Raw genomic sequence first — 9,987 nt, 5'->3', positions numbered from 1 at the left:
TAATTGTTATTACATTTTAGTCGAAAGCAAGATATAAAATTGCATTTTGGCAAAGTATCATGTCATTATTTGTTTATTTCTGGTACCACCATCCCAATAGTCAGCACTTCTGTGTTGACATGAATTTTCATTGATACATGTATGGTCATAATTATAAATCAACTGTTTACAAAACTAGAACCTTCGTAAAACAATCATAAACAACTTTTCTGGATATAGCCCGAGTAGACGAAAGATACCAAAGGACATTCAAACTCATCAAACTGAAAATGACATGGCAGAAAAACGGAAAACGATCGTAAGACAAACAACAGTAAACATAGCACAACGTACTAGAAAACAAAACACTTATCAAAATGAACCCCACCAAAAACTGGGGGTGTTCTGGAATGGTGAGCAGATCCTGCTCCACATGTGGCACCCGTCGTGTTGCTCATGTAAGTTCAACCCGGCGATAAGTCTTATTCGGTAGCTCACATTTGAGGAAAAAAAGGACGTGATTACAAGTTGACAATTATGGACGTCCAACTCCTAAGTAGGTTGTAATTGTATATTACAACATTTACTTTATCAGTTGATTATATGAAGATTGAAAATAAAGCATACCAATCCAATAGACATACCCGTAATTAGCACATGACCTCTTGTAACTACAAAATTTTGAAGTACAAACATTACCTTCTACGTCTTGTGCTCTCTGGTGGAAAGTTGTCTCTTTGGCAATCATACCACATCTTCTTATTTTTATACTAGTACGAAATGCAACTCGAAGTTCTACCATTATCGGTCCAAAATTTGGGATCTCAGGTTTAGAACCAAAAAAAACCCCAAAGATTGTTCATAAAACCTAAATACGCATAATGTAATATCTATTTAATTCTTTTCTCAAATCTAGATCCCTAATTCTCAATCTTTAGATGAAATATATATATAATCCTAGAAATGCATGAGTTCATGGATTAAAAATATTTTTAATGACACAGACACATATATAATATGTGACTCTAAAGAGGATGTAAACGAATCATTTAATTGCATTTGTGATTTCAGAATGATTTAAAATATATAAAAAAAATAACTAACATTCAGACTGCTGATAACTCTTATAGTAAAATTTGTAAAAGGAAATATTAATGAAAATTTCATTTTTTACTTGTAGCAAGAAAGTTCGGTTACACAATTTTATATTCATATTTTCTTCTAGCATAGTATATTATAAAACCTATCTTCTCATACTTTATTTCAAAATTTAATCTCATAAATTTTTTTTTAATTCACAAAAAATGTCTTTTCATAAATAATCAATGCAAAAATTGGGCAATTTTGCACGACTTGAAAAATAGCACGGTGACCCATACTTTTTATTATATTATTTTTAAAAGCATGGAAAAATCTACATTTTGGCAAAGTATAAGAAAATTATATATGCGAAAATATTTACATAATAGTTATTGAAAAACTAGTCATTATTGTGATATATGGACTGCCCACAGGACAGTGGTATTGTCTAAGACAGCGATAATGACTGAGTCAATACCACTGTCCTACGGGCAGTCCATGTATCATGATAATGACCAGTTCTTCAATAACTATTATGTTTATTTCATTTAGGAACCATGTTTTTAAAAATTCTCATTAATTCAAATTGTTCAAACCAACTCGAGTTATTGTACGATTTCTATAGGAAAGAGTGAAGACCAGTCATTCATTTAAGTGCAATTTTTCAGTATATGAATACAAAATAAAGTTTTCTATAATTTTATGATTAACGAAAACACATGGTAAACAATTCAACAACTTCGATTGCGTTTTATTAAAGGGACATCACTCTAAACAGAGAAACCATGCCGTTAAAAACCGATGGAATTTTCTACTGAAGAATAAAGAATGTCATGTGGCCCCTTGTTATCCAATAAGAAAAGCTAATTCTTAACCGATATGAAATAAATATTGATGGTCCACCTTAAATGAAATAGCACAGTCTTTAATCAAAAGATAACACGTTACGGCAGTATTTTCGTGTTTCGATATTTGCTTTATTAGGATATTTCCTTTATTTGTCAATTGTAAGGAATATAACTGTATATATAGTTTTGTTATCTATCATACCTAAATTATTACTTGAATTGTCCCGAAAATGAAATATTTGCCACTGCACGTTTAGATTTGAAAATTTGATATTGTGACAAAATGGATAGGAATGTGAAAATTCTGTAAATTTGGTTTTTTACCTTAATATATTAACATTAAATGATGAACAATCTGATTAGTCGAGATTCATTTTCATGTTCAATACACAGGCGTTCAGAGAAATACTTGTTGCACTAACATATATATGCAAAAATTCTTAACTATATATATATCTGCAGTTAATGTACAATCATTCAAAAAGAAAACAAAACATTGAAAAAAAAAATAAAAAGAAGTTAACTTCACAAACTTATTTTTTAAATCTTCAGGCGGTGTTTATGAAGGAACTAAACCCTTAAACTATTATTAAAAACGAAAAAGAAATTTACCTTACAACAATGTATGACATAATGGCGGACAGACGCATCCTTTACATAGGAGAATATGAGAACTTACAAAAGAGCATATTAAAACTTACAAAAGATCATATAGGAACTTACAAAAGATCATAATAGAACTTACAAAAGAGCATAAAAGAACTTACAAAAGATCATATGATAACTTACAAAAGATCAAAATAGAACTTACAAAAGAGCATATGAGAACTTACAAAAAAGCATATTAAAACTTACAAAAGATCATATAAGAACTTATAAAATATCATATGATAACTTACAAAAGATCATATTAGAACTTACAAAAGTGCATATTAGAACTTACAAAAGAGTATAACAGAACTTACACAAAAGCATACAAGAACTTACAAAAGAACATATAAGAACTTACAAAAGAGCATAATAGAACTTACAAAAGAGCATATAAGAACTTACAAAAGAGTATAACAGAACTTACACAAAAGCATACAAGAACTTACAAAAGAGCATATAAGAACTTACAAAAGAGCATAATAGAACTTACAAAAGAGCATATAAGAACTTACAAAAGAGCATATTAAAACTTACAAAAGATCATATAAGAACTTACAAAAGATCATATAATAACTCACAAAAGATCATAATAGAACTTACAAAAGATCATATAATAACTTACAAAAGATCATAATAGAACTTACAAAAGAGCATATAAGAACTTACAAAAGAGCATATAAGAACTTACAAAAGAGCATATAAGAAGTTACAAAAGAGCATATAAGAACTTACAAAAGAGCATTTAAGAACTTACAAAAGAGCATATAAGAAGTTACAAAAGAGCATATAAGAACTTACAAAAGATCATATAATAACTTACAAAAGAGCATATAAGAACTTACAAATGCGAGTACAATTATTGTCTACAATACAAACTAATACATCAGTTACATGGTTTTATCCCAGGTTATGTATTTTACATCACTGCTAGCATTTTATTGTTATTAAAACGAAAACAAATGTAAATAAGGATATGCAATTTTATTAAGAATGCAGTGTTTCTTTGTATACAGTTTTCTAGTTAATCAACACATTAGTAAGTCCTAGAACTATTTGTTTTATGCTGTATACCCAGCAGGTTTTGGACATTTGACACTATATGAATCTAAATCAACGTCTCTTACAAGTCACCTTTATCTGATTTGATCATTCCTCTATGGCTCCTGTCAGAAAAAAAGAGTAACAATATGAAAATCTGTTTTTAAATATTAAAGCCTAAAACGATACAACTAACTAACACTTGAAATAAATTAAAAAACAACAACAAATAAACCAACAAAAACACACTTTTTATGCATTATTCGAATCATGATGAAAATGAGTCGCTTGAATGCTTCCTTTTAACATGAATTCAAACTTTTTGATCTATGTGTAATTTAGGTGTGTTAAATGCTTTTTTTTATACATAAAATTCATTCATAAAAATAAGATTAGAAACATTATAAATTCGACGTATGTTCTATATTTCCAAAACAATGACTATACATGTACGGTATGGGTTTTGCTAGTCTTTGAAGGTTGTACGATAACCGGCAGTTGTTTACATCTTTGTTCGTTGGTCTTTAGGAAAATGTCTCATTAGCAATCATGTCACCTCATTTTATTTTTCAATGTTACACTTTTAGATATAAGACATAATGATTGTTTCAGTATTTGAAGGATAGTCAATTAAATATAGGATGTCAATATTTAGTTTTTGGCTTATTCTTTTAATGTTGCAAAATAAATTTCTGATCGTAGAATTGAATAGTTCAGTCTATATTTGTTGATTTTTTTTTAAACAGTACAGTTTAACTAACAAGACCATCAATATGCATCCGAACATACTATAGGGAGCACGCATGCAGTATAATAATTAAGCATAATTCTCAGTATACATGCAATATAAGAAAACACACACACCAGCATACCAGTCTCGTATTCAATAAGATTCTATAACCTACTAAACAGTTATTCTCACTTTTATTTATGAAAAAAAATTGTTGACTTGTAAAACTATTCTCCTTTTCACACAATTTCAATGTATCTTTACTTAGTTAAACAAATCTTCGTTGAATGGTTTTCAGTTTTATATATAAGCATGACAAAAAGAAAATTAAGTAATTTCCAAACGCTACGAAAAGCCAAAGTAAAGCAAAAATTAAAAAAATAATAATCACTAATCATAATGCGGAACTTTACCCAAGGGAACTGACTTTAAATAAATGTAATATTAAGACCAATAATTGTCCTTTTATAGATTTTGGTATTTCAGTTTCACACGGGAAAATCTACCACATAGACTATTGTTCGTTCCCAATTGTTAATTTACCCATTTTTAAGACGGTGATGTTTCTTTGGTCCTACCCTAAGAGTGACTAGGGAATATAATTTCAATTATAGTCACTTTTGGTCTTCTTCCGGTCGGTAGTAAAGCCCTTGCCAAAGTGGGGCGTCTATTTGGTTGTGCGGGATGTATAATTTATACGCAGCCACGTTCGGTCAGAATAGGGACGTTATATCCGATGTCTGGTGTAGAGAGAGTGCAACTTTTACTACATTATTTCATAGATACAAAGATTTGGTTTTTGAAATTTGTCTGTATCAAACATTCGTTTATTGTTTTGTTTTGTTGGTTTTTTCGTTTAAATTGTTTCTTATTTCGTCATGTCGGGATTTTTAGAGCTGGGGATTCCATATAGGGTTTTGTTCATTGCTGAAGGCCGTATGGTAACCTATAATTATTTAAATCCACGTTATCAAAACTTATTTGGATAGTTGTATCATTGTCAATCATACTACATCTCCTTATTTTATATTAAATAAATATACTTTCCTATTCGTACTAATGTATATTTTTGAAATGAAATAATCTAGTTCCTTACATTTTATATTAAATATATTAAATTTTATATTAAATATATTAAATGTCCAAAGTTCTCTCTGAAATTCACTCTCAAATATATTGCTCTTATTAAAGCTACGTTTTATTTAATTACTTTGTATGAAGTTGCAATTCCACTTTTTTTATAAGATAAACGAAAACGTAAAAAAAGATTTAAATTTCTAAATACTTTAATAAGGTGCAACAGACCAAATCGATATATCAATTTAACCACTCTCATAAAGAAATTCTACGTAGAACGTTTCAAAACTTTGCTTAAGAGGTAAATACTTAAGTTATAAATAACCAGTAATTTAAACCACCCAAAGTGCAGACTAAAAGCTTAAAACTATATGAGGAATATGTGGACAAGACTTCACACAAACTCTAATATTATGATAATGAAAAAGTGCAATTAAGTATATAATACGATTTTGATTAAAATCCTTAACTGCACAAAATGAATTTTAAAGTGCAACCCAAGAAAATGAAATGAAATTAAACCAGTACGCCTGCCACAAAAATTGAGGGTCATACAAAAGTTAAGTTCTTTCACTATAAAAACGCCTAACTCAATACTACGCACTACTTTAATTTAGAATTCACCCTTCAAACTTACATCCTATATGACCCTCCGCATGAAGATATTCATTTAACTTACAGTCTGACATCTTTGAATTCATTTCTTGAAAATTCGTGTACCGGTCCAAGAATATTTTCAGCATATTTAATTTGCCTAGAACATTAAGGAACAAATATATAAAATGGACATAGCGGTTGGTGACAGGCGTACACTTTGTTCACTTCACAAACTTTACCTTAAATGTCAGATTGGCTTCAATAAGAATGTTACTAAGTTTTATTTATGAATTTTTGTTTCCAAAATGAAATAACATTTTCTAAAATAAATTTTAAAATCTTTTTCAAAATCTAATTAATTCGAAATTATATCAAAATAAAGATACATTAGGTCTATAGGCTTTGCTTTTGAGATATAACAATTTGAAAATTATAATTTCTGGATTTTTTTTTCTGGATTGTTCAATGCAGTCTAGGAAGAAATACATGTTTAACTTTTTGAAAAATATATCATACATGCAGTGATAATTAATAATTTAAAACTATTTTCCCAGAGAGATGTTTGGAAATAACGCAAGTTTAAAAAATGTTACGTAGGCAAATATTTGAAATAAAAAGCCTAGGAATCACCAGTCCTCTAAAAATATTAAAATACAGTCATTGATTGATTTATAACATATCATTAAGAGTATTTATATTTTCTTGAATTAATTCTCTAATTTACACAGAAGTTCCAATCGATCCCGAGCAGGTGTATTAAATTGGAGAATAATATAATTAAATAAATATCGGTTGTTTAAATTTTGGACAATTAATATAATACATGTATCGATGTGGTATGCTCTAAAGATAATGTAGAATCGAAAGTTTTAATAATCGAAAACGACAAACAAAATACTTTCGAGTTTGTATACAGACTTGTTTCCAGTTGAGTGAATTTATTCAATTCTATACTACTGATGCAAATCAAAAGTGCAGTGCAAACATATTTCTATAAATTAATTCTGATGTGGTATTTCAATTAATTTGATTCCTGGGGTGGTGTTCTCGAAGCTATCTTAGGATTAGGACGTGTCATAAGACCATCTTATGACACATTTTGTCCTAAGTCGTGTTCTCGAAACTCTCTTATCGCATTTTTCGTCCTAACTTTAGGACACCTAATTAGGTGGACACCTAATTAGGTGTCTTAAGATCATCCTATCTTCATCCTAACTTTAGGAATACATTTACTTCGTGGCTACATTGCTGTGCTTTCTGAATAAAATGCCCTTCTGACTCTCCACTTGATCTAAAAGAATGTTTAATTCCGCCTCCGTAAAGTTTGGATTTCGCTTTTTGCTCATTATTATGTTTCACGTTACGATGACACTACAAATTCAATTTTCATTTTAAAACAAATTGTTTTCCAGTTTAAATTACAATCCTTTTTGATATTATTTTATAATTACATTTGAAATCATGCATTTAATTATATACATGTAATTATAGAATTCGTAAACAATTTTATTTATTGGTTTCGTCATTAATAAATGTTTTATCAAAAATTACTTTAACGATTTTAAATTTCACACATAGGATATGTTTAGGATGTCCTAACAAAAGATGCGTCTGAGATAGCTTCGAGACACAACTTAAGAATGTCCTAAGATGATCCTAAGTCCATCCTAAAATTGGTCTTAGGATGTGTCTTAGGACGAATCTTAGGATACTTTCGAGAACACCACTCGTGAAGTATCCGTACCTTCTATACATCACGGGGGTAATATAATTTTTTCTTAGTAAAAATCATTATAGATATATTCTACCAAAATGTAATGATTATATTGAGCTGTTTCCGAAGTTTGTCGAGGAAATCCGGAATCTACCGAAGTCATTTCAAAAGTTTTTTTATTTACACCATTACGTCTTAATATTATCGATCAGGTGTAGATTATGGTGACGATGGTGCGGATAACATAAAAAGGAATATTTCTTGCATTTCGTGAATTAATATAAATTTTTCGTCGCAGACTGAGAATTAATGTATAGAAATATAATTAAATTGATTATTTTATGTACCGTTGGTGAGCTATGTAATGATGGTGCTTGTGAGCAGGTAATTTCACTGGAAAGGGACGAGGTTGCTCGACCGTAGGTTCTGATCCATTATATCTGGGGGACCGATTCTTCGGTACAAACCTATCCACAAGTTGCTTTTTCAGCATTTCTTTCTCGTGTTTTTCCCTGTCCAGCTCATTCGCCATCCTGCTCAGTTTGTTAGACGCAGCATCCATTCTAGTTTCGAATATTTTTGATTTAGTAGTATCAGATATTTCACTGCTAGCTTTCAAATCCTTTAATGCAATCTCTGGGCTTGAAAACATTCTAATACATTGATCCAGTAGGACTTTAGAGTTTCCTTGATCCGCTGCTTTGATGCACTTCAGTAATATTTCTGGTGTATTATCTCTTCTGTTCTTGTGTGTTGGTGGTCCTTTTGATGCTCTGTTGACCATCGGTGTTTTCTTCAAAACATTTACAAGTAACCGTTCACAACGATCCTTTAGAGCTGCCATTTGAAATTCATCCGCTAATGGAAGCAATCGAAGCGCCATTTTGTCTGCAAAAAAAAAAATTAAAAGCGATTAAAATTGATTTAACATTTTCATGAGTGTATTTATGTATTATTTCACTTTATGCCTTCATTTGTCGTTCAAGTTAAACAAATTATTCAAATTTCAATCAAATGAGTCTATTAAAATAATTATAACTAGAGTATAACTGGAATTGTAAATCAATAATAAAAAAAATTACTTACCATTCAATTCACGACATACCCCCGGATGAAAGAATGCGAACATGTCCACAAAATCAGCATAATTCTTATCGGCAATTTTAAGCTCTGCTTTTGCTTTTTTTTCCGATAGTGCTGCGCTGTGGGCAGAATTTAACAATTTAGTGAAGTATGGAGAGGCATATCCTAGTAACGATCTATGTGTATAAAGTTTTCGTCCTTCTATCACAAGTATTGTATCCGTGTAAGAATCCTCCTTCAAAAATGGAAGGTTGTGTTGATCTCTTGACGTTTCTAAAGTGGAAGAACTCTTACTATGACTAGAACTTCTGGAATCTGTTACTGGTAGTATACCTGCCATTTCTGAAACATTAACAGCATGGGTCCTTAAGTCCCGATCACTACGAAAAAAGATCTCAATGTTTTGTAAATGTTTTGTTAAATTTGTGGGTTAATACGGGAAAATAGATATCTATACATACATGTCAGTTGTAATATAATCTGTTATATAAGTGTTGAAACCTTACATTTATAATTTTGAGTGAAAATTTTGGAAAAAAAATATTTAAAAAATCTGTTTAATGTCATACTCTGATTTTCGACGCATACAATTTTCAAAATATTCTGTAATTGTAGTTTATATTCAAGTTATAAAAAGTAACCTGTAAGTTCCTTACATGACCACTTGATGGATCAATGACTATGTATTACTTTCATAGAGGATAGAATTTCTCTTTTATAAAAAAAAATCTCTAGTTTGTTCTTTTAAAAGACAAAGAAAGTGATTCATTACATTAAAAACAAAAGAAAAGATTTTACATTAGATAGTGTTATTATATGTTGTTAGTTTATATTTATTCTATATTATGACTTTTTCAATCAACGTTAACTTTACAAATAGTTTAAGTAAACTATCAACAAATACAATACATTCGATCAAGTCGCCGAATGGAATTTATTTAAATTTTAAAATGTAAACATGATGAAATGTTTCATAACAAAATATATGTCCATTAGAGAGCTCGAGTAACTATACAAAATTTAAATCTATGTAGTAGCATATCCAGAATTAAGTGATCTACATGTTTATTCGGAATGTGATTGATTGATTTATTGATTGATTGTTGGTGTTTTACGCCAATTTCAGCTCTCATGGCTATATTGGATCGGCCAGTTTTTAACTGGTGGATCGGAGGAAGAAAGTGTGCCAG

The 9,987-nt window shown here is 29.8% G+C and overlaps 1 protein-coding gene across 3 annotated transcripts; it reads right to left on the bottom strand.

The window, feature by feature from the left end:
- Positions 1 to 858: 858 nt before the first annotated feature.
- Positions 859 to 9,215, bottom strand: LOC127700787 (uncharacterized). Of its 3 annotated transcripts, XM_052204444.1 has the most exons (4): positions 8,801 to 9,215; positions 8,062 to 8,602; positions 6,083 to 6,157; positions 859 to 3,721 (listed from the first exon to the last, which is right to left on the bottom strand). In XM_052204444.1, exons 1-4 carry the CDS (start codon positions 9,135 to 9,137, stop codon positions 3,679 to 3,681), a joined length of 996 nt encoding a protein of 331 aa, XP_052060404.1. In that variant the 5' UTR covers positions 9,138 to 9,215; the 3' UTR covers positions 859 to 3,678. The 3 variants fall into 3 exon arrangements, with proteins under 3 accessions (XP_052060404.1, XP_052060412.1, XP_052060421.1); XM_052204452.1 differs by lacking the exon at positions 6,083 to 6,157 and having other exon boundaries at positions 8,801 to 9,214; XM_052204461.1 differs by lacking the exon at positions 6,083 to 6,157 and having other exon boundaries at positions 8,182 to 8,602; positions 8,801 to 9,214.
- Positions 9,216 to 9,987: the final 772 nt, after the last annotated feature.

This window comes from Mytilus californianus, unplaced genomic scaffold, assembly GCF_021869535.1.
Source record: "Mytilus californianus isolate M0D057914Y unplaced genomic scaffold, xbMytCali1.0.p SCAF_1, whole genome shotgun sequence".
Taxonomy (NCBI): Eukaryota; Metazoa; Mollusca; class Bivalvia; order Mytilida; family Mytilidae; genus Mytilus; species Mytilus californianus.
Note: the sequence above shows the minus strand (reverse complement) of the source record. Positions and strands in the feature narration are given on the sequence as shown.